The 26,419-nt window shown below is 42.8% G+C and overlaps 1 protein-coding gene across 3 annotated transcripts in view; it reads right to left on the bottom strand.

The window, feature by feature from the left end:
* pdgfd (platelet derived growth factor d) overlaps positions 1–26,419 on the bottom strand; it is a 125,968-nt gene that overhangs the window by 7,945 nt on the left and 91,604 nt on the right. For 2 of the 3 annotated variants that reach the window (XM_059964315.1, XM_059964314.1), the window contains exons 4-6: positions 24,656–24,715; positions 12,641–12,857; positions 6,682–6,896 (exon numbers count right to left, since the gene is read on the bottom strand). In XM_059964315.1, coding sequence (XP_059820298.1) covers positions 6,682–6,896; positions 12,641–12,857; positions 24,656–24,715 — 492 coding nt within the window. The remainder of the gene's footprint in view (positions 1–6,681; positions 6,897–12,640; positions 12,858–24,655; positions 24,716–26,419) is intronic. The other variant, XM_059964316.1, reaches the window with a different exon arrangement.

The following is a 26,419-nucleotide window of genomic DNA, read 5'->3' as shown; positions in this document are numbered from 1 at the left end:
TTAAAATGCACCTTAGAAAGGCATTAGCCTCAGATAGGCTTGACCAGTTAACAATGACAGATTTCTTTCCCTGAAAGTAACTGAGCTTTAATGACAATCTAATAGTTCTTCAAGTTCATCAAAATGAAGTTTGATTTTCTTCTCGAACTCCTGCACGCCCGTCCCCACCTGATTCTGAATTGTTGCATTGAATGCAAATTCCACACCTGCCATGGTAGGATCTGAATGCAGGTTTTGGGATGCTGTAACAGCATAAATTGCAATGGCAATTGCATAAGACATTGGTGAGGCCTAATTTGGAGTGCTGTGAGCAGTTCTGGTTGGCTAATGACAGAAAAGGTGGCAATAAGATTGGAAGAGTACAGAGACTTGAGGACCTGAATTATAGGGCATGGTTGAACAGCTTAGGACCTCATTCTCCGGAATATAGGGGTCTGAGGGGAAATTTGACAGAGATATACAAAATTATGAGGGCTATGGATAGGGTAAATGCAAATCAGGCTTTTTCCATTGTGATTGGGTGAAACTAAAACTAGAGGTCATAGATAAGGGTGAAAGGTGAAATATTTAAGGGGAACATGAGGGGGAATCTTCTGCACAGAGGATGGTGAGAATGTGGAACGAGCTGCTATTGGAGGCTTGGATAAGTATTTAGATAGGAAGGATAATGGATGCTATGGTGATGAGATGAGGCAGAATAATAGTTCGGCATGGACTACATGGGCTGAAAGAGCTGATTCTGTGCTCTAGAGCTCTATGACTATGATTTTATAATTGCATCAATGCACAGCCGCAGTGTTATCTGGCCAATGATCTTTTAACCAGTTTCCGCTGCCAACACTTTAAATGAGTCAAACACTGACAACTTTTTCACCACTTCCACTACATCCTAGTTACCAAACTTCTGAAATATGTCAGCATGTACTGTGACCAGAAATTATGTATCCAATTTTGCATAATAATTGTATTTTTGCTTTTTATGTATTTAGTTGAAGGAAAAGGTCCATGATATCTTATGTCCAGGAAAATAGATTATCATGCAAAAAAAAAACTACAGGGCATTACCAAGATAGTTTTATCTTAGAAACTGTACCTTACCAATTTACTTGCTAAATACAACTTCTTTGGGGATAAACTTGCAAAGGCATTGTAGCCACTGTTCATAAAGCAGTAATTTCAGAAGAAAGTTATGTATTCTAAACACTTGCACTATTCATGACCATAAGACATAGGAGCAGAATTAGGTCATTTGACCCATTGACCTGCACTGCCATTCCATCGTGGCTGATTTATTATCCCTCTAAAACCCAATCTCCTGCCTTCCCCATAACCTTTGATTCCCTGACTAACCAGGAACCTATCAACCTCTTCTTTAAATATACTCAGTAACTTGGTACCTGCAACTTTCCATGGGAATGAATTCCACAGATTCATCAACCTCTGGCTAAAGAAATTTCTCCTCATCTCTGTTCTAATTGGTTGTTGCTTATTCTTTGATGCTGTACCCTCATATCCTAGACTCTCCCACTACAGGAAACATCCTCTCCATATTCACTCTAACTAAGTGCTTCGATATATTATAAGTTTCGATGAAATTCCACATTCTTCTAAACACCAGCAAGCATAGGCCCAGACCCATCAAATGTTCCTCATATTTAAATCCTTTCATTCCCAGAATCATTCTCGTGAACCTCCTCTGAACCCTCTCCAAGGACAACACAGCTTTCTTAGATAAGGGGCCCAAATACTCCAAGTGCTGTCTGACTAATGTCTTATAAAACCTCGACATCATATGCTTGCTCTCATATCCTGGTCCTCTTAAAATGAAGGGAAACATTGCATTTGCCTTCCTTAATACTGATTCAACCTGCAAATTAACCTTTAGGAAATCCTGCACAAGGACTTTGCACCTCTGATTTTTGCATTTTCTCCCTGTTTTAGAAAATATTTTTCACCTTTATTTCTTCTACCAAAGTGCATGACACTTCCCTACACCATATTCCATCTGCCACTTCTTTGCCCATTCTCATAATCTGTCTAAGTCCTTTTACAGACTCCCCGCTTCTTCAACATTACCTGCCCCTAGATCAATCTTTGTATCATCTACAAACTTGGCCACAAAGACATCAATACCGTCATCCAAATTATTGACATATAAGCGATTCCCAACAGTAACCCCTGCAGAACATCACTAGTCACTGGCAGCTAACCAGAAAAAGCCCACTTTATTCCTACTCTTTGCCCCCTGCCAGTTAGCCAATCTTCCATCCATGCTAGTATCTTTCCTGTAATACCACAGGCTGTTGTTGTTATACAGCATCTTGTGCGGCACCTTGTCAGAAAATCCAAGTAAACAATATCCACTGACTCTCCTTTGTTTATCCCGCCTGTTAGTTCCTCAAATAATTCCAATCGATTTGTCAGGCAAGTTTTCCTCTTAAGGAAACCAAGTCAAGTCAAATCAAATCACTTTTTATTGTCATTTTGCCCTTAACTGCTGGTACAGTACACAGTAAAAACGAGACAACTTTTTTTAGGACCATAGTGCTACATGAAACAATACAAAAACTACACTGAACTACGTAAAGACAACACAGAAAAAATCTACACTAGACTACAGACCTGCCCAGGACTGCATAAAGTGCACAAAAAAGTGCAGGCATTACAATAAATAATAAACAAGACAATAGGGCAGTGAGGTGTCAGTCCAGGCTCTGGGTATTGAGGAGTCTGATGGCTTGGGGGAAGAAACTGTTACATAGTCTGGAGAGCCCGACTGCTTCAGCGCCTTTTCCCAGATGGCAGGAGGGAGAAGAGTTTGTATGAGGGGTGCGTGGGGTCCTTCATAACGCTGTTTGCTTTGTGGATGCAGTGTGTGGTGTAAATGTCTGTATTGGCGGGAAAAGAGACCCCGATAGTCTTCTCAGCTGACCTCATTATCTGCTGCAGAGTCTTGTGATCCGAGACGGTGCAATTTCCGAACCAGGCAGTGATGCAGCTGCTCAGGATACTCACCTTGGCTTATTTTATCAAGTGGCTCCAAGCACCTGAAAACCTGATCCATAATAATGGATTCCATCATCTCCCAACCACTGAGATCAGACTAACTGCCCTATAATTTCTTTTCTTCTGCCTTCTTAAGTGGAAAAGTCTGCTTGCATTCACCCTATCTATACTCCTTATAATTCTGTATACCTCCATCAAATATCCTCTCTATTTTCTATGTCCCAAGGAATTAAGTCCTAACCTCTTCAAACATTCCACATAACTCAGGTCCTCAGACCCAGCAACATTCTTGTAAATTTTCTCTCTACTCTTTAAGACTTATTTACATCTTTCTTGTAGGTAAGTGATCAAAACAATACTCCAAATTAAGCCCTACAAAAATCTTATACAATTTAATTATAACATCCCATTTCCATTTAACATTGTAAATTACTTTGAGTTACGAAGGCCAATGGGCCAACAGCTTTCTTTATAACCCTATCAGCATGGGAGACTACCTTCAATGAATTAAGGGCCTGTATACCCAGATCCCTTTGTTCTACCACACTCCTCGGTGCCCTACCTTTCACTATTTAAGGCCTACCCTGGTTGGTCTTCCTCAAGTGCAACATTTTGTACTTGTCTTCATTAAATTCTATCTACCATTTTTCCAGCTGGTCCAGATCCAGCTACAAGCCACAACAGTTTTCCTCATTGTCCACTACTCCCCCAGTCTTGGTGTCATCTGCAAATTTGCCAATCCAGTTAACTGCATTATCACCCAGACTGCTGATATGGATGACAAACAACAGTGGGCCCAGCACCGATCCCTGTGGCACTGCACTATTCGCAGGCCTCCAGTCAGACAAGATCATACCTTCCCCAGAAGTGCTCCCAATGGTCCAGAAATCTAGAAACCCGCCCAGTTCTTCAGCCACTCATTCATCTGTACTATTGTCCTATGCTCTGCCCTGACCAGCACATGATAATCCAGAGAATACTACCTTGGAGGTCCTGCTGATCAGCTCCTCCCTATCTTCCCTATCTCCCTGTATAGGACCACTTCCCCCTTTTGGCCAGATCCTCTCTCGTGTCTCCCTAATTCCCTTTACTGCATTGTAATACTGATTTTAGCTTCTTCCTCTCAAACCGCAGGGTGAATTCTATCATATTGTGATCACTTCTCCCAACAACTTCTTTACCTTAAGCTCCCTAATCAAATCTAATTCATTACATAATTTACTTACTATGGAGGCTAAAGAAGTTTGGCATGTTCTGTTAACCCTTACCAATTTTTACAGATGCATCATTGAAAGTCTCCTCGTATATCCAAAGCCACAAGAAACTGCAGGGAGTTTTGGCCAGAGCTCAGAACATCATGAAATACAGCCTCCCCTCCAGGGACTACACTTACTGCTTCCTCAGAAAATCAGCCAACACAGTCAAAGAAATCCTACCCCCACTCTGGACATACTACCTTTTCTCCTGTCCCATTGGGCAGATTATGCAAACACCTGAAAGCACGTACCACTAGGTTCAAGGACAGCTTTTATCCAACTGCTAAACAGAACAATTGTACTGCTGTACAACTATTAAATAGATATCTGGTACAATAAGATGGGTTCTTGACCTCACAATCTACCCTGTCCTGCACTTTCTCCGTAACACTTCATTCTGTCACTTCTTTTCCCTTGCTTCAAAATGTTCGTAATGGATTTAAAAAAATGAATGTTAATTACTTGAAGGTATTGTTGTTAAATGTGATCGTCTTCTTACTCTTCCAGATGTTCCATGATTCTCTAATGGAAAGTGCAGTTGGATAAAGTTTGCTCCTAGGCATATTTTTGATTAAGTACAAGATGAACAATTCAAGGCATCAAATATTTCCGCTGCTGAAATGGTCATTAAACTAAAGTTATAGTCAATAGTGATTTAGGGATCTAAAAGGATGAAAACTTCTAGTATCCCAGCCTGCATACCGTGAATTATTTTGGTTATCAGTACAATGTTCAGAAGTGTTAATACTTCGGTCTTGATCCTAAAATAGACCAATTCGAAAATTGTCTTCCTTTCTTTCACACAGCAAAGAATCCTTACTAACAGTGTGATTAGCATAATTCAACTACTTAATTTTTGAATACCCGAGCTTCTGCGATATCAGAAACATTGCTCATAGTTCTCATAGTTACTTTTATTGGAAAGGCTTGAGTAAGTTGGTATCTGTGAGCTGCTTGTGAAAAATATCTCAGAGCCTTTCTATTTACTCAGAACATGGCAATTTCCAAACTGAATATCAGAAATATCAAAAAGAGCTTTCAACCGAATCCTTTCCAACTTCATGATGTAAAAAAACGCTTTCAGCTTAATAGCACAAAAAGGGCTTTGAGTGATCAAGACTACAGCTGAAGCTGCTGCATAACCGCTCCCTGTCTATATATAAAACTAATTTACCCCGTTTGAGCGGTTTCACAGTTCAGTATAATTGGCCTCAGCAGTAATCTTATATTCTCAGATGTAAAATGTCAGAATTTAAAAGACGTGGTTGGACTTCTGCATGAACTTAAACTCAGAAGACAAGCAGTTTCTAATTTTAAATTTCCCTTTTATAGTGCATATTAGTTCATGAATATAAATCAGCTTTAGAAGCTTGATATAATCCTGATGTGATTAAATCAGTGACAATTTATGTCCAATACTGGAAGGTTCTGGATTATTTTTCAAGGATTAAGTCTATAAATATGATGGTAAAATTTGTCACAGCTAGAGAAGTACCTCAAGGTTTGGAGACATGCTAGTTAAATTATAGGATTTACACTCATGGACTGAACTAATGATCTGGAACAACATTTCTGAGTCTCACTTTGGCAGCTGAGGAATTTGAAATGTGTCGATCTAATTAATATAGAATTAAATAATATATTTTATGTATCAACAACAGTGACCACAAAAGGTCTGGAGTGTCATAGAAACTATCCAGTTCACTGTTCTTCAGGATAAGAAATCTGCATTTTCATCCCGCCTGTTTAATATATAACACCAGATCCACATTATGAACTAAGAAATTGTTATTTTGGAATGGCCCAGCATGTCACTTAGCCCAGGAACAAATAGGATTAAGCACAGGTTTGAAAGAATTTAAGTTACATACAGCTGCACTGCCAAGCTAACTTTGCCAACTGAACCCCTTGCTGAACACTTACTGGCATTCATCAAATCTGAATGGAGCAATAAATATCTGCCTTGCTTGTGGCACCAGTGTATCATAAATTAATTTTATAAAAGCTATTTCAGAGCTAAAATGACCCTGCCAATGCTTGAATCTAGCAGGCATACACAGTATCTCAACAATTTTTAATTTCTGTCTACAAGGTAAGTGGTGAAACAACACAGACATCCCTTTGTAAACGTCTGTATCAAAGTTTCTCTCCTATTAATTGAAGCAATCAAAGTCATGGCCTGAGTACCTCAGTTCATACATTCCTTCTTATGAACTTGTGGGATGTCAGTAACAGGAAGTTGCCAAAAGATCTTATAAAAGATGACAACAGTGGTTCTGACACATTATGCACTCTGGTATATGTTGCTATCTGCATACTCTTAGTGTTGCCATGCATCAGAAAAAAAAGATGCATGGGCTTTCTGGAACAATCAGATTTACATCATTGTGGTAGTTAGATATAACTTAGTTGTAGATACCTCATGATATCTTTTAACAGTTTTGGCTTGCACGCAGTTGCAGAATCCCCAGTGTTCGGTACCACAGCCACAGTTTCCACCACAACGCTGAACGAGAAGGCAACGAGGGAAGAAAACTGCATTTGTTTGCTTCAGCTCTTCTCTAAGGTTAACCGAGTAGTTTCGAGGGGTGCAGCTGTAGCGTTTAACGTCATTATTCATTCTGTTCAAGTCAGCTACAAAAAGAGATTTGATGAAAATAAGTTAGACTTTGGTCTTAAAAATATAAATATTTCCTGTAACTGGGTTCAGAAAATATTCATCTTTTAACATTTTCAGTATTTCTCCATTTGGAAAACAAGACCTTTTTGTCATGATACAGTTCCATTAGCTACAACCATTAAACTATGCATCATGATAGTACAACTCTGTTATTTTCTTTTAAGTGAACATGTTTAATAATTAGTTGAACATACTGGACCATAACATGGAAACTTTATTAAAAAATAATTCTCATAAATGAATAATCAGGCAATTTCACTCATCTCTTCAAAGTTCAACCACTAACATTTTGCTTTGCAAGTAATAATGTCCTGCTTCTTATTGTGAGCAAAGTAGGTACTTCAGGCATGAGGCAGGTGTAATAGAGATGGAAAAGACTTCTCACAAAAATTGCAGTGCAAAAATGTGTAGGCAACTTAGCCACAGAGTGTGAGACTTTATTGGTTTGTAGTGGATGCGACTGGGAGCCTGACCATGGACATGATGTTATGTGGAATGGTGCAAGAGAAGGATCAGCATTGTATTAGTTTTATTTCAGAGTTAGGCAACATTCTTTCACATAATTTCAGATAATCAATATACATCTATAAATATACCTCATCCAAATAATTATTGTTCCTTTAATTATCCAGCTAGTATCTTAAACAATTACCCCTTTTATCATTTAATTTTTCTCTTTTGCTCCCATTTTCTCTACTTTTTAATATATTCATTCAGGGATTGTAGGCTTTGCAGGATGAGCAGGCATTGCATTGTTCCACTCTAGGAGAGGGAGGTGGTGAGGTGCCTTTTTGAACCATGGCAGTCCATGTATACCCACAATGCCGTTCAGCAGAGAGTTCCAGGATTTTCATTGTGACAGACAATGCTAGATTCCCAGACTGGATGACGTGTGGCTTGGAGGGCAACTTCTGGGGATGGGTCAGTCATTTGAAATATTAACTCTGCTGCTCTTCCCACAGATACCCTGCACCATCTTCTATGAGTAAATTATTTTACTGGCCTCTTTAATAATTGCATTAATTTATATTGATCCATTTTGTTTAAGGTTTACACACTCAGGATTAATTGATGTTACTTTGAGCGAAAAAAAATTGTGCCACATCAAAAGCAGCTTAAGAATGTTAGGCAAAAATCACACATTTCAATATCACTGTATTATAGAATGAGAAGGTGCCAAGCACACTGAGCTGTTATATTTATGACTTTGTACTTGTGAAAAAAACACACACGCATTATTACTATGAATAGTTCTGAGGTATAGATCTTTCGCGAAATCCATTGCTCCTGTATTCCAATTTCACAAAATCAATGGATGCCCACCTTTATTTATCAGCTAATGTCCTCAGGCCAGAATGTTTTTAATTGCTTAAGTGTTTTAGCTTCAACCTGTTCTTCAAAAATGAACAATATTTGTTATAAGTAACTGCAAGTACCAGAAAATGTTTTTAGTTAGCTCTATACTAGTTTAACCTACATACTAAGTGATACCGTATTTATGCCCCATGATTAAAGGAGTGACATAATCTGTTTTTTTTGGATCAATACTACTCAGCAGGAATTTCTGCAATCTGAATGTGAAATTTCTTCTATTGAGATTCAGTAGAAATTGTTGTCTCTATTATTAACACCAATTTATTGAAATCAGAGGAACAGACAATATTAAAATGTTTGTTATAAAATGCAGATGTGCTGGAAACAATTATTTTCAGAAAAAAGTAGATAATCCTCACAAAAATTAGACTTTATCCCCTAATTATAACTAATTTGTAGAGAAATGGTAAATTTAAAGATTATCATTACTGCAAATAACAAAGAAAATTGAAAAATGTTTTATTTTCAAATAAGAATTAAAAATACGAACACACAAAATGCTGGAAGAAATCAGCAGGTCAGGCAGCATTTATGGAAAGGAATGAACAGTTGACATCTCATCTGGACTGGAATGGAAGGGAGAAGAAGCCAGAATTTTTCCACTTATCACCTCCCAGCTTCTTACTTCATTCTCCCCTCCCCCAGCCACCTGGCTTCACCTCTCACCTTTCCAGCTTGTATGCCTTCCCCTCCCCCCTTCGTACTCTGTCTTGACCTGCAATGTTGACTGTTTATTCCTTTCCATAGACGCTGCCTGATTTGTGAGTTCCTCTAGCATTGTGTGTGTGTGTTACTTTGGGTTTCCAGCATCTGTAGAATCTCTTTCTTTACAGATGCCAACAGATTTATTCCTGATTCTATCACTGATGTTTTATTTTTGTCCCCATGAATAGATTTCACTTTGTAAAGTAGCAGCTGCAGTTTTAAATTTGTTCATGAGTGTTCTGGCCACTTTAATCCTAAATGAGTTTCTAAGTGAATGCATTCCAATTGTAGTCCTTTAAAATGTATACAAAGGACTTGCAAAGGAATCAGCAGGATGCTGCCAGTGTGGTCAATAGAGTTCAAAACTGGAAGTTTTGTGCAGTTATTGTGGAGTCAAGAAGGGTATTTGGGAGAATACTCCTGAAAGAGTGTTCTAGGAGCAAGAAATTTGTAGAGGATAATGGGGAACAATTGTGCATCCTGACCGTTTGAGGACTAAGTGATACCATGCAACAATTTAAGAGCTTGACATCTTTGGTGCAGAATGACCACTTGCTAAATATTTTGAAGAGAAGCTACCAGTACTGATGTATGACTCTTCTGTTTCTCTGAATATTGAGTTTTCGTGCAATCTGATGATTTCCACTTTGTATTACTTAGTGCCAAGTTTTAGTGACAACTAGAAATAGATAGACGCTGCACAAATCTAATTCACTCCAGGCACTTGGGGGTTGAGATGTCTTTTGCCATAAAGGGTGGACTAGTTTGATGTCTAGATTTTGGAATCATTCTATTCATTGCCTCGTATGTTGCCCTGAGGAACACTTTTTTAGAAACGGATTTTCTTTGAAGTACATATTACAATCAAAGCAAAGCAGCTACCTATCCTGACCTCCAGTTTTGAATCAAAATCAAAGCATAAAAGTTTCAGAATAAACGATCATTCAATGACACAAAATGTTAATTCTCAAATGACTAAACAGCGTTGCAACTTTCTCAGATTGTCAGTAAAATGTCCGTTAATTGAGAACCAAGAAATCCATAAAACTAGCTCATCATTTTTTGTTAATTTAAAACATAATACATTTCTTCGAACAGAAGTATTGATTTATGCTGACACATGATACCATTTGTATTGGCTATCTTCTGACAAGCACTATTTTCACTACAAGCTTCAATGGCCAAGTATAAAGGATCCACTGAAGTGAAAATTGGTGTCAAATATCTGAGTTTGGTTTTTTTTTGCTTCCCTGTAATGAAAACAATCACGATTGACAACAAAGACAAATTATATTGATAACTCTCCACTTGGGGTTTATCCAGAGATTCTGCTGCTGTGCAGATGATGTTCTTGTCAAAGTTTGGAATGACTTTCATCAATATTATAAATGTGGGTCTTAATGTGTTCAGTTGATGGCATCTTAATGGTGGACTGGTTAGATGTGGAAATCAAAGGACTGTCTGCCATATCACAGAGGCGTAAACATGCAGCGCAGCGAGGAAAACGTTATCATTCATAACCCAGTCAAGCTATGCTTTTGTTTCCTTTCCTCAGGTAAATGGAACTAAGAGCTCCTGCTGGAATTCTCTGATGCTGGGCTCTCTGTTCATGATGTCATTCATTTCCATTCAAAAAAATATGGTCAAGTATTCCATTAGATTAGTCAGGGCTAAGTTTATGGAGAGAAGGCATGAAAATGGGGTTGAGAGGGCCAATAAACCAACCATGATTGGAATGGCAGAACAGGCTCGATGAGCTGAACGGCCTAATTCTGCTCCTATGTCCTACAGTCTTATGGTCATGTTCTTCCGTCTCCTCTTCTTCCACAAAGTAAAGGCAGAAGATTATTTCTAACAGAAAACCCATTTATGCTCTATCTAAAAATTATCCATAACAAATTAATGAATTCAGCACATACTTAAATTCATTCCTCACTTATATGATGAAAACATTTTTATGTTAAAATAAACATTCTTTCTCTAAACTCTTAACTGTACTGTTCTTCACAAGTGTCACTAATATTTCCTTTTCCTCCATATCATCAATCATCTTCCTCAAAGGAAACAAACAAAACATCAACCATACCCTCTACTGCTAAGGTATTTCCTCAGAGATTTTTATCTTAATTTTTGTAAATCAGACATTTCCTCTTTTCAACCCTCACTTACTATTTATCTTCCTCAGAGTACAACTATTCTCCCTGTACTGATATGTTGTATTCATTGTAGGTAAAACTATCAGAATTCATCCTGATGTTAAAAAGATAGGTCACTGTGGAATTAATGCTTTGTACTTAAATATTCTTTCCTACAATTAAGTATAAGTTACAGTATATAAAGTATTTACACATGCATGCACATTCTTGTTCTAATTTATAGTTTTTAAAATTACATATTGCACTGTACTGCTGCTGCAAAATACCAAATTTCACTCCACATGCCAGTGATATTAAATCTGACTCTGTCACTTTTTATTTCACTGTTGAAAGAAAGTACTCTAGGAGCTTATGTTGCTGTTTCACAAAATGCTAGCAGTGGAAATAAATAATTATTTTATCTCGAGCAGTGATTCTTCCTGTCTGGCCTCCGATGGTGAGAGCTGACAAGTTATTCAAACATACAGAGGTGTAGTATTCCCAGCTGCACATAATTCAGCCATTACTGGTATTATCACTTTCAGTGGAAATTACTTGTTTATGAGTTGGAATTGGAAACCAGGCTGATTTTCCTCACTCTAAATTATGGTCTTGCCTGACTGCTACTCTCAGACCCTATTGTATCAGATTCCATTTAACAAACAATTAGTGTAGCATTGATTTATATGAATACTTAAGCACCCAGTGAACTGAGGGGCCTGTGACTGATAGAAAAAACAGCGATTGTGCACCAACCGATTCTGTCTGAGAAAATGGGAACTACAGCAACTTCTGACTTTAAAAATCAGGGTTATTCCTTCAGGGGAAAAAAAATCAAATAAGATAGTTATTCATGAATAAACTGCATAAAATTTATCAGTCATGTCTACGAACACTAAGCTTGATTGATAGGGCATTTAGCCAATCACCTTCACTCTGGATGAAAGTTTTAACAGAGTAGACAAAGAATTCATGTTTCCTTGTGTGTGGCTCAAAACTAGCAGTCATCAATATAAAGTAATTACCAAGAATTCTGTGAAGAAGAAGCAGCTAATTCAGGGTTATGTGGAAATACTTAGCTGAGGAGGTGTGTGGAACATAAACACAAGCATAGACTGGAGTGCCCTGTTTATATAATCAGTCTAATTCTTTGCAAACGTGACTTTGTTTTCATTCTCTTGAACAGATTTTTGTGACACATGCACTGAGAACGTGCAGTTTTCAGCAGAGTCAGTGGGTGGCCTGGGCAGTGTAGCCAAAATGAAACGAATGTTCCTCCATTAACTCTTAACCTTACAGGGCATGCTTAACACTGAAATAGCTGCTCCAGACGAAGCAGGTAAGATATGACATCTTTAAAATGAGGGTCTGAACATTGGATGTTTCCATGCATTTTGAAATAAAATCTTCCATTCCATTCACTAACTTCAATATGTGTGACAGGTACTGGATTAAATTAACTAAACCATGAACAAGCTTCTTACCTTTGGTCTTCCGGTGACGATGGGATGTTTCCCCATGTAATATTCTGCCTCGAAACTGGTGTTTTTCTTGAAAAATATTATTAAGGTCCTCTTCCCAAAATTCTGGATTTAAGTGCTTCAGGAGCTCTTCTATTGTATCAAATCCAGCAATCGCTTCATCCAAAGAGTCTGCAGTCAGTGGTGAAGCTGTAGCGGCTGACTGCTGTAACGACGATCCCTGCATAACACCATAAACCAAGTGCCATTTAGGTACCTCGAACTCATTCCATCATTCTAAACACTAGAAGTATTTTCTCTTTATCTAGATCAGTATTTCACATGATTAATTCATCTGATACTCATTGATACAGCTCCACAGCAAAATACACGCCAGATACATAAACCATCAACAATATAAGCGCAAAAGTCTTTACTAGCTAGACTCCTTAGTAAATCACAAACAAGAGAAAATCTGCAGATGCTGGAAATCCGAAGCAACACACACGAAATGCTGGAGGAACCCCAGCAGGCCAGGTAATATCCATGGAAAAGAGTAAACAGTCAACGTTTCAGGCTGAGACCCTTCATCAGGACTCAGGGAAGGGAAGTAAAAGATGAGGGGAGGGGAAGGAGGCTAGCTAGAGAGTGATAGGTGAAGCCAGGTGGGTGGGACAGGTCAAAGACTGGAGAAGTAATCATCTGATAGGAGTGGAGAGTGGGCAAAAGGAGAAAGGGAAGGAGGATGGGATCCAGGGCGAAATAAGAGGCAGGTGAGAAGTAGTAGCAGGTCAGAATGGAGAATAAGGGAAGGGGAGGGTGAAATGTTGTACACTGGAAGGAGAATGAGATATACATATCATCTGCTTGGAGGGGACCCAGACAGAATATCAGGCGTTGCTTCTCCACCCTGAGGGTGGCCTCGTCTTTCCACAAGAGGAGGCCATGTTGGAACAGAAATGGGAACCGGAATTAAAATGTTTAATCACCAGGAAGTCCCACTTGTGGCGGATGGTGCAGAGGTGCTAGACAAAGTGGTCCCCCAAAACATACCAGGTTTAGGATGCCTAAGACTTCTGCAAAATATTGTATGTCTTTCCAGTCGCCAAATAACACTTAATGCTTCTGAACTAATACAAAGCTAAGTACTTTTATGCAAAAGTTTTAGGTACCCTAGCTATATCTGTGTGCCCAGGGTTTTTACACAGGGCTGTATATTATGCTAATTATCACCAGTGTTCAATCATTGGTCAATCAATACTGTGGGTATTATGGACTAATGTAAAATTCACTTAAACGTCACAATGCACTCAAGTAGTTATATATAAAGCAAAAAAAATGGTTCAAGCATTCAGGGAAGACTGCGCTTTTAATGCCACTGACTTGATCAGTGAATCTGGTAGCAGATGGGTCATATTGTGGCGACCCACTTTTCTGCGCAGGCGAACCGGCTCACAAGTAGCCAGCGCGCGGGGGGAGACTTTGGTAATGCACCTCTGATGTCATTTCCGCCCGGAGAGGGTGAGCACCATGATGTTTGAATAAACTAGTCTTGAAACGACTTACCGACTGCGTGTCATTATTTCAGTGTTGTATGTAGCACATCGCTACATTGGTGACCCCGACGGTCCAAACGGGATTTGGACCAAAGATGACCGACTCTTCATCTGTTCACAAAGTTTCGCTCAAACTGCCGACTTTCTGGATGCTGCGACCACGTGTGTGGTTTAGCCAAGCAGAAGCTCAGTTCCAGATTCGGCAGATATCTTCTGATTCCACGTGTTACTATCACGTGGTGAGCGCCCTTGACCAGGAGACGGCCGCCCAGGTTGCAGATTTCATACAGTCGCCCCCGGAAGAAGGCAAATATGAAGCATTCAAAGCGCTGCTCATTGGGACCTTTGGCCTCTCACGGCGTGAGCAGGGTGCCCGCCTGCTTCACCTGGACGGTTTGGGAGACAGGCTGCCATCAGCATTGATGAACGAGGTGCTGGCCCCGGCTGACGGACACAAGCCCTGCCTCATGTTTGAGCAAGCGTTCCTAGAGCGACTGCCCGAGGACATACATCTGCTGCTGGCCGACGCAGATTTCAGTGACCCCCGGAAGGTGGCGGCCCGGGCAGACATGCTGAGGAAAGCCAAGAGGGAGAGCGTGGCGTCCGTCGGTCAGATTACCAGGCCACGTGCCCAACAGCAGACCAGACCAGGCCTGGCAGGGGGGCGCACACAACACAGAGGCAGGAGTGAGGAGGACGGTGAACAGTGGTGTTTCTACCACCAGTGGTGGGGCACAAAAGCCCACCGTTGTTGCCCGCCCTGCAAGGGTCAAGGCCAGGGCCAGCTACTGCTGATGACTATGGCGGCTGGCCACCAGGACAGCCTCTTGTACATCTGGGACAAACAGTCGGGACGCCGCTTCTTGGTCAACACTGGAGCGGAAATCAGCGTCTTGCCCCCGACGGGGTACGACACCCGCAACAGGAAGCCAGGACCCACCCTGAGGGCTGCAAACGGCAGTACGATACGGACCTACGGCACCCGCACAGTGCAGCTGCAGTTTGGCGCCAGCTGGTTCATGTGGGACTTCACACTGGCCGCGGTGGCCCAACCACTCCTGGGGGCAGACTTCTTGCGAGCTCACAGCCTGCTGGTTGACTTGCAAGGGAAAAGACTGGTACATGCCGAGACTTTCCACACGTTCTCCCTGGGTGAAGCCAAGTTGCCAGCTGCACACCTGGACTCCATCACGCTGTCGGACAACGAATTCACCAGAATCCTGGCGGACTTTCCATCGATTCTGATACCGCAGTTCACGGCAGCCATGCCCAGACATGGGGTTCAGGACCACATCCTGACCCAGGGACCACCCCTCCACACCCACGCACGAAGGCTCCCCCTGGAAAAGCTCCACCTGGCGAAGGAGGAGTTCAAGAGGATGGAGGAATTGGGGATCGTACGGAGGTCCGACAGCCCATGGGCCTCCCCTGTGCACATGGTGCCCAAAGCAGCCGGAGGTTGGAGACCATGCGGCAATTACCGCAGACTGAACGAGGCTACAACTCCAGACTGCTACCCCGTGCCGCACATACAGGACTTTGCAACAAACTGGCATGGGGCAAGAATCTTTTCCAAAGTAGACCTTGTCCAGGGATACCATCAAATCCCAGTGCACCCTGAGGACATCCCCAAAACAGCATTCATTACCCTGTTCAGCCTGTTCGAGTTCCTCCGAATGCCGATCGGCCTGAAGAATGCTGCACAGATGTTTCAGCGGCTAATGGATGCGGTGGGAAGCGACTTGGACTTTGTGTTCATCTGTTTGGACAACATCCTTATAGCCAGCAGTTGTCGTCAGGAGCATCTGTCCCACCTCCGCCAGCTCTACTCCCGCTTGAGTGATTTCGGCCTCACGATCAACCCGGCCAAATGCCAGTTCGGTCTCGATACCATCGACTTCCTGGGCCACAGGATTACCAAAGACGGGGCAACATCTCTGCCCGCCACGGTAGACACGATCCGCCACTTTGCCCAGCCCAACACGGTCAAAGGCCTGTAGGAGTTGGTTGGTATGGTGAACTTCTACCACCGTTCCCTCCCCTCAGCAGCTCGTATCATGCGCCCTTTGTACACCCTGATGTCGGGTAAAGGATATTACTTGGGACGAGGAGGCTGCAGCCTCTTTTGTTAAAGCCAAGGGAGCTTTGGTAGATGCTGCGATGCTGGTGCGCCCCAGAACAGATGTTCCGACCGCCCTCACGGTGGACGCAGTTGACACAACAGTTGGTGGGGTGCTGGAGCAGCTCATCGAGGGGCGCTGGCAACCCCTGGCGTTCTTCAGCAAGCACCTACGACCACCCAAACTCAAGTACAGTGCTTTCGACCGGGAGCTGTTGGCACTGTATCTGGCAATCCGGCATTTCAGGTACTTCTTAGAAGGCAGGCCATTCACCGCGTTCACGGACCACAAACTGTTGAAATTCGCGTTCACAAAGTTGTCCGATCCCTGGTCGGCTCACCAGCAGTGACATCTGTCCTACGTCTCCGAGTACACGACGGACATCCAGCATGTCTCGGGAAAGGACAACGTCGTGGCGGACGCACTCTCCAGACCAGCTGTCCAGGCCCTGTGCCTGGGGTGGACTATGCAGCACTGGCGGAGGCGCAGCAGGCAGACGACGAGATGCCCAGCTACAGGAGTGCAGTCTCGGGTTTGCAGCTGCAGGACTTTCTCGTAGGCCCAGGTGAGAGGACCCTCCTGTGCGACGTGGCTACCGGCCAACCTCGCCCCATCGTCCCGGCAGCCTGGAGGCAGCGATTTTTCGACTCCATACATGGAGTGGCACACCCCTCTATCAGGACAACCGTCCGGCTGGTCTCCAGCAAGTTTGCGTGGCACGGACTTCGCAAACAGGTCAGTGAATGGGCCAGAACGTGCGCGCAGTGCTGAACAGCCAAGGTGCAGCGGCACCCTAAAGCCCCGCAGCAGCAGTTCGAACCCACCCACTGGAGGTTCGACCACATTCATGTGGATATCGTGGGCCCCCTACCAGTGTCCTGAGGAGCGCAGTACCTCCTAACTATGGTAGACCGGTTCACGAGGTGGCCAGAGGCGGTCCCGCTCACCAACACATCTGCCGATACCTGCGCCCGAGCACTGATTGCAACCTGGGTAGCTCACTTCGGGGTACTGGCCCACATTACCTCCGACAGAGGCGCCCAGTTCACCTCCAGCCTGTGGTCAGCTGTGGCCAGCCTGTTGGGAACGCAGCTACACCACACAACTGCCTACCACCCACAGTTGAACGGACTGGTGGAATGCTTCCACCGTCACTTGAAGTCGGCTCTCATGGCCTGCCTGACAGGACCTAACTGGGTGGATGAGCTTCCCTGGGTCCTGCTTGGAATTCGTACAGTGCCCAAAGAGGACCTGCAGGCCTCGTTGGCCGAGTTGATGTACAGCACACCCCTGGTTGTCCCAGGAGAGTTCAGACCAGCCCCAAGGGGGCAAGAGGAAGAACATGCAGCAGTCCTGGACAGGCTACGCGAAAGGCTCGGCAACCTGGCCCATGTACCAACTTCACAGCACGGACGGACCCTGACCCATGTACCCAAAGACTTGCAGAACTGTAAGTTTGTGTTTGTACGAAGGGGCGGACACCGGGCGCCGCTACAGTGGCTGTACGAGGGGCTGTTTACGGTGATCAACAACAACAGGTCCACGTACGTCCTGGACATTGGAGGGTAAGTGGAGATTTTCACAGTGGACCGACTCAAACCAGCCCATGTGGACTTGGCGCAGCCGGTCGAGGTTCAGGCACCGCGGCGCAGAGACAGACCTCCCAATCAGAGGCTGATCCAGACTGTGGACATTGGGGGGTGTATGCCGGTTCTGGGGGGGGGGGGGGGGGCGGGGGGTTATGTGACGACCCACTTTCTGTGCAGGCGAACCGGCTCACAAATAGCCAGCGCGTGGGGGGAGACTTTGGTAATGCACCTCTGATGTCATTTCCGCCCGGAGAGGGCGGGCGCTAGGGATTAAATGCCAGCACTGCAAAGTTTGAATAAACTAGTCTCGAAACGACTTACCGACTGTGTGTCGTTATTTCAGCGCTGTGTGTAGCACATCGCTACAATATGCATAATTAATTTGAATGTTTACTTTTGGGGGGTGGTTGTCTGCAGAAAATAATTTTTATGATTATACTTGAAATGCAGAGATTATTACTGTCGATTATTTGTTTCCTTGTAAAAATTAGTCAGTTGTACAAGTTCATACATGGCACAGTAACAATGCCACCATTGATCATCCACTGTTTTGCTTTGGAAGTGATAAAAACTAGAATTTGAATCTTATAACAATTTGCCTACAAATGCTGTCAAGGTATGTATATACACTAACTCAAAGTTAGATTATTAATTTGCGAAAAGGGTCCGAGAATGAGGGCCCACTGGATATTTCAGATATATTCCCAAATTGAGACCATTTGGTGTTGTAATGATTTTAGAATGATAGACGACCAAAATAATCTGCAGACATCATTGAACTGATAATTCATCACTGATAAAAGTAATAAAATTGCCTTGTAGAAAGGAGCTTTACAAAGCAGATGAAATGAAGAGCAATGATACTGCCACGTCCTGAAGCAATTCAGCATACGGACAAAGAAGTACAGATTTCAAATGATATTGCTGTTTTCTGTAGCGTTATAGTGTAGAGGAACTTTACAGCCTTAAGCTTACTTCTTAACCTCTTCAGAAAGGTAAGTATACATTAATGTCATAATTGCTAAAGAGTGGTTAAGTTTAAACAAAATGTTAATTAATAGCTATCAATTATTCTAACTAATGCAAGTTCTTGACATACACAGGAAGTGCAACGACTAATTAGTAATCCATAAATTCAATGCTTTTGCAAGTCTTATCAAAGACTTAAAAAAAACTTAACAATGTACTACTTGTTCAAAGTGTTTCACTTGTGAAGATTCCCACCCTTGCTTCACTTTTATTGACTCTTAATCTTGCAACAGTTGAACAGAGAAGTTGGCCAACAGTCTTACTTTGGAACAAATTCAGCATGTACCAAAGGAAAAGAAAAGAGAACATTACTTCCCTTACGACTCCTTTTCTGAACACCTGAACTACTAAGCAAGTTTAGAATTGTAAAGAAGTACTGGGGTTTTGCAGCCTGTGGAGAGAACTGTAGCTGTACACTGTCTGCAAAGTAAAGCTCTCACCAGGGTCTGGGCAACTGCTAAGGTATCCTGCAAGGTGAGTATTAAGCCTTGAGCTCAGACCTGTCTCTGGCACCATTCCTCAACCAGGGCACCCAACAGCTTCCACCAAGTCAGAGTCTGTCTCTGACCCAAACACCACACTCAGACTCTGACATGTGAGTGCCAGGAATTAATGCAGGAGGTGGCGAGGGGAGGAAGAGAAGAGGTGGGAAGGGAGGGAGGGAAAGGAAAGGGAGCAAAAGGAGTAGACAGGGAGAGTAGTTAGGGGAGCGTGGAGAGTGAGAAAGATGGATGGAATGGGGAGACGGGTGGAATGAGGGAAGGAGAAAACCAAATGAAGAGAGTCAGAAGTTGAGAGGAAGGAAGGAGCCATGGTCCCTTCTGGATGGAATGCCTCGTCTTTAAATAGGTGTGTTACACACAATGGACCTGCTGAAGTTGTGCTGAGGAATGCAAATGTATGGTCTCAAAATATTTATCTTATCAATGCAAAAAGGACAAAATGCTGCAGATAGAACCATAGAACACTACAGCACAGTACAGGCCCTTCAGCCCTCCATGTTGTGCCGACCCATATAATCCTTAAAAAAAGTACTAAACCCACACTACCCCATAACCCTCCATTTTTCTTTCATCCATGTGCCTGTCCAAGAGGCTCTTAAATACCTCTAATGTTTTAGCCCCCACCACCATCCTTGGCAAGTCATTCCAGGCACTCACAACCCTCTGTGTAAAAAACTTACCCCTGATGTCTCCCATAAATTTATCTCCCTTAATTTTGTACCTATACCCTCTGGTGTTTGCTATTGGTGCCCTGGGAAACAGGTACTGACTATCCACCCTATCAATGCCTCTCATAAACCTCTCATTCTTCTACTCTCCAAAGAGAAAAGTCCCAGTTCTCCAAACCAGGTAGCATCCTGGTAAATCTCCTCTGCACCCTCTCCATAGCTTTCACATCCTTCCTATAATGAGGTGACCAGAATTGAACACAATACTCTAAGTGCGATCTCACCAGAGATTTGTAGAGTTGCAATATGACCTCTCTACTCTTAAACTCAATCCCCCTGTTAATGAAGCCTAGCATCCCATAGGCCTTCTTAACTACCCTATTAACCTGCACAGCAACCTTGAGGAATGTATGGATTTGAACCCCAAGATTCCTTTGTTCATTCACACTCTTAAGTAACTGACCATTAATCCTGTACTCAGTCTTCTGGTTTGTCCTTCCAAAATGCATCACCTCACACTTGTCCAGATTGAACTCCATCTGCTATTTTTCTGCCCAACTCTGCAGCCTGTCTATATCCGCTTGTAACCTTCGACAACCTACAGCTCCATCCACAACTCCTCCAATCTTCGTGTCATCCGCAAACTTACTCACCCATCCTTCCGCCTCTACATCCAGGTCATTTATAAAAATCAGAAATAGCAGGGGTCCCAGGACAGATCCCTGTGGCACTCCACTAGTCACCGACCTCCAGGCAGAATACTTTCCTTCCACAACTACCCTCTGCTTTCTTCCTTTAAGCCAATTTTTATCCAAACAGCCAAGGTTCCACTTATCCCATGCCTCATGACTTTCTGGATGAGTCTCTCATGAGAGACCTTGTCAAGTTCATGTAGACCACATCTACTGCCCTACCCTCATCAATTTCTTTTGTTACCTCTTCAAAAAACTCAATCAGGCTCTTGAGGCACGATCTTCCCTTCACAAAGCCATATTGACTATCCAGGAGTAGACTGTACTTGTCCAAATGCTTGTAGAATCCTTTCCAGTAGTTTGCATACCACTGACGTAAGACTCACCAGTCTATAGTTCCCAAGTTTCTCCCTATTACCTTTTTTAAACAAGGGAACTACATTTGCCATTCTCCAGTCCTCTGGCACTTCCCCTGCAGCCAAAGAGGATTCAAAGATCATAGCTAATGCTCCTGTGATCTCTTCTCTCAATTCCCACAACAAACTGGGGTGTATCATATCTGGCCCTGGGGATTTATCAATTTTAATGTTTTTAAGAAGATCCAGCACTTCTTCTTCCTTAATCTCTACATAGTCCAGCACACAGGCCCGCTCTATTTCGACCTCCTCCTGATCAAGATCCTTTTCTCTTGTGAATACTGAAGCAAAGTATTCATTTAGGACCTCCCCAACCTCCTCCGCCTCCAGGCACACGTTGCCCTCTTTATCCTTTAGCGGTCCCACTTTTGTTCTCGTCATCCTCCTATTCTTCACTTACGCGTAGAACGCCTTGGGGTTCTCCTTAATCCTACATGCCAAGGCCTTCTCATGCCTCCTTCAAGCTCTCCTAAGTCCTTTCTTTAGCTCCTTCCTGGCTACCCTATATTTCTCATAAGCCCCTCCTACTTCCTGCTTCTTATATCTAACATACACTTCCCTTTTCCTCTTGACGAGTTGCCTCACATGTTTCATCAGCCATGGTTCCCTTTTCCTACCAGTTTTTCCTTGCCTCAGTTGGACAAACCTATCCTGAACCCAGCTCAAGTGGTCCCTAAACTTCTCCCACATTACTTCTGTGCTTTCCCCTTTGAACATCTGTTTCCAATTTACTCTCACTAATTCCTGCTTCATCCCTTCAAAGTTAGCCCTTCCCCAGTTAAACACTTTACCATTTCGTCTGATTTTGTCCCTTTCCATAGCTATGCTGAAGCTAAGGGAGTTGTGGTCACCCTCACCAAAATGCTCCCCCACCAAAAGGTCTGTTACCTGACCAGGTTCATTACCCAGAACTAGATTTAGTGTAGCCTCTCCTCTTGTCGGCCGGTCCAGATACTGCGTCAAGAATCCTTCTTGAACACACCTGAGAAATTCAGCCCCATCTATCCCCCTTGCACTCAGGAGGTGCCAGTCAATATCAGATGATAAATGCATTCTTACAAAACCCAGACCAAAACATAACCATGTGTTTTTAACTGAAACTGGCCAGGTAGTACACATGGAGCTTAAAGGACAAACGGAAATTGGCAGCTAGGTTGGTACATTTTGAAGTTTTTTAATTCTCATTAACACTCTAAAGCTTGCCTATGATTTTATTGTCTGTTTCTTTGTCAATTCCTATTTGAAACTACTAGTTAATGGCCTTTATGAGCTTACTGATCATTATCAGCTGCCTGTAATGACTGAATTGCAAACAATTCAAACCTGAACCTTGCTTGTCATTACCATTACCGTGGTGCAAACAGAACTTTAGATGCAAAGTGCTTACAGAAGCTGTGGCATTACAAATCATTAATTGCAGGCTTATTGATCTTGATGTCTTCTTCAATAAAATCTAAAAGTCCTCATAGTTAAATTAAAGCATCAGCATTCCCCTAGCATTACATAACTGTTGTCTCTAGCACCAAACTAATGTGCTATACTACAGATATTCCACGAAGCTTCCATGTGATACTTTTTCCAGAAAGTTACGTGGTGCTTGGGAATCTGTAATCGAAACAAATTCTCAGATATGTTAAAGGAGGTTTAAATCCCACTGCAGCCTTTAAGTACTGTTACCATGTGGCAACGTTATACATCTGCCTAATGTAGACTTGCATAGCTGCAACATTATTTCACTGTTAAGTGTACTCAAAAGCATATTTAATTTCCATTATGTGGTAATGGAACTGGGTAAAAGGGTGCTAGAGGCAGAAACCATTGTCATATTTAAACAGTATTTCAGGAGCCCCACTTGCTATCATTGAGATCAGCACAGGCCTAAGTCTGTGTTGTAAATTTTTTTCTTTCCATTTTATGACCGCTGAGTAGTTAATGTCATTTCCAGCCACAAAATGGAATGAAATCCTTTAAAACCATTTCTGAAGATAATGACGGGCTCCTGCTGAAGCGAAGTAACCGGTCAATGCATTGTGCACTAATGACGCTTTATTAGTGCCATCACCACTGGAAGCCCGAGGGCCAAAGCATAACAACGTTGATCTTCTTACACAAAAAGAAGCCTCTCCTTCACACCCTGCGCCAAAGGGGAGGAGGAGCTGGTTGTCCTGGTTGTTGGAAGAGTTTGGAGAATGTTGGCTCCTGTTGAGAGGTGATGGTGGACTGTGGTCTGCAGGGAAGTGTATTAGTCAGAATCCCGTGGTCACTTGTAGAGAATGAAGGGACCAGTTGGCTGGGGGAGCCACATTCAATGGCCTTTAGCAGACAGCTGCTTGAGTCAAGGGGTGAGCTGCTGGAGCTGGGGTTTACATCAGATGATCTACAGTGGAAGCTGTGAAGGGGCGTGCAGTGCCAAGCTGGGGCTTCAAGTTTGAGTAGCTGTACAGGTTGGCACTGTGATGTATGGAAGTTGGGAGATGGGAAAGACAGGTGACAAATCAGCAAGTTAAAGCAACCCACTGCGACAGCTTCCATGTGGTGGAGTTTAAAGTTTTGTAATGGCAAAACAGGCAACACAAAGAAACCTGGTGAGGTTGTGAGTGGCACATTGAATAGATGTGACATGTTTTCTGCCCGAACATTTAGAATGCTATCATTATATCTGGGACCACTGTGGAAGATGGCTCACACATTCACAGAACATGCCCAAATTTGGGCAGTGGTGCAGTTTGATCCAGGAAGAACCCACTTTCTAGGAATCATTTATTTTCATTTATGTAATACTGAGAAAGGTAGAGTTAAGCAAGTGAATTTCCAGGCAAAGTTAAACATACTCGTGCTGCACACCAGCAGGAAGAGTAGAATCACCTGGGCCTGTGAAAATCAAAAACAAAACCACAATTGCTGGAAATCTAGAAGAGAATAAAAACAGAAAATACTGAAGTTCTCAGGTCAGGCTGCATCTGTGGGAATCGACTCTTTGTTACGACTGAAAAAGACACGAAAAGAATTTGCAAAGCAGTGGAGAGGGGGGGATATGGTAAAACTGTGGTGACCATGGTATAGAAGGTTATCTGGTCAGGAGGTCAATGGGAACAGTTAGAGAGCAAGGAAACAGACAACAGAATGTGGGAGTTCTGAAATCCAGAGCAGGTCAAGTCCAACAGGGTCAGCCTGAGCATATCCTTCATGCTCGGAGAGATAGAAACGGCAAATAATAAAACAAAAGCAGGCTGAGCCAATGTGGTAGGTGGGGTAACTAATCCAGACCGAGACAGCAAGCCACCTTTTCAAACAAAGACACAAAGGTTAAATATACGCTGGAGCTAAAGTGGAAACAGTGTAAAGTTTAAGTGACTTGAATGTAATTTACCTGTTGAAAATGAGGTTGATATTCCTTTAAGTAGCTTTATTGATACTTACGACTCTCAGTGTGTTAAATGCTTTTGTCATGGAACAGCTTACTTACCGGAACAGAACTTGTGACTGCCTCCCAGTTTGATTTTGAGGGTTGCGGCTGCAAATCTTCCTGAAACAGAATGAAATAAATGTCTAGACTACTGACCGCCTTTGTTGTTGCTGTTAACATACATGCCTAGAAATTGGCCTTTCCTTTGTTTGGCAAGCTAAAGCGTAGCAGTAAATCGGGCTCCTCCAAGTGAAATGAGGAATTGGCTGCATACAATTTTGCAACAATATTAATGTGCTTTCCATCCAGAGACACACTTCATCATGATTTGAATACAACCAATTTAACTCAGTTTCCACTGCTTGGCAGCATAGCATTCAGTGGAGATAATCATCTCTTAAAGACACACTCCCCACAACAGGCAGACAGTAGTTGCCACGGTGAAGAGAAGATGGAGGTGGCACCAAGGTACTCTGAGAGAAACAACAAAATGCTGAGGATGATACAAATTCCCCGAGCAATAAAATGGAGCATTGTTGAAAAATTATCGTCACTAGCTTAGTAAAAGTCAAGTCAAGTCACTTTTATTGTCATTTTGACCATAACAGCTGATACACTACATAGTGAAAATGAGACAATGTTTTTTCAGGACCATGGTGTTACATGACACAGTACAAAAACTAGACTGAACTACGTAAAAAAAAAACACAGAAAAAAACTACACTGGACTACAGACCTGCCCAGGACTGCATAAAGTGCACAAAACAGTGCAGGCATTACAATAAATAATAAACAGGACAATAGGGCAGTAAGGTGTTAGTCCAGGCTTTGGGTATTGAGGACGCTGATACTTGGGGGAAAGAAACTGTTACATAGTCTGGTTGTGAGAGCCCAAATGCTTCGGTGCCTTTTCCCAGACGGCAGGAGGGAGAAGGGTTTGTATGAGGGGTGATCAAACCCAAAAACATTACAATTATTTTTCTTTCAGACACATACACTTCGCTGGTTGAACATCGATGCACAATTAGTTGGTGTGTAGTCTTCATGTAGTGACTAGTGGTGTTCCGCAGGGGCCGGTGTTGGGACCCCAACTCTTTACAATCTATATTAATGATTTGGAGAAAGGGACTAAGTGCAACGTATCGAAGTTTACTGATGTCACAAAGATGGGAGGGAGTGTAATGAGTGCGGAGGACATTGAAACCCTGCAGGGGGACATAGATAGGCTGAGTGATTGGGCAGACATTTGGCAGATGAAATATAATACTGACAAGTGTGAGGTCTTGCACTTTGGCAGGAAAAATAATAGAGCAAGTTATTATCTAAATGGGGAGAAACTGGAAAGTGCTTCTGTGCAAAGGGATCTGGGACTCCTGGTGCAGGAAGCACAAAAAGTTTGTATGCAAGTGCAGCAGCTGGTCAAGAAGGCCAATGGAATGCTGGCTTTTATTGCTAGGGGGATGGAGTATAAGAACAGGGAGGTCTTACTGCAGTTGTACCGGGTATTGGTGAGGCCACACCTGGAGTACTGCGGGCAGTTCTGGTGTCCATATTTAAGAAAGGACATACTGGCTTTCGAGGCAGTGCAGAGAAGGTTCACTAGGTTAATTCCGGGGATAGGTGGGTTGATGTATGATGAGAGGTTGAGTAGATTGGGACTCTACTCATTGGAGTTCCGGAGAATGAGAGGCGATCTTATTGAAACATATAAGATAGTGAAGGGGCTTGATCGGGTGGATGCGGGGAGAATGTTCCCAATGATGGGTGAAACTAGGGCAAGGGGGCATAATCTTAAAATAAGGGGATGCCGTTCCAGGACTGAGA

This window comes from Hypanus sabinus, chromosome 3, assembly GCF_030144855.1.
Source record: "Hypanus sabinus isolate sHypSab1 chromosome 3, sHypSab1.hap1, whole genome shotgun sequence".
Classification (NCBI taxonomy): Eukaryota; Metazoa; Chordata; class Chondrichthyes; order Myliobatiformes; family Dasyatidae; genus Hypanus; species Hypanus sabinus.
This window is presented reverse-complemented; position numbering and strand designations above follow the sequence as displayed.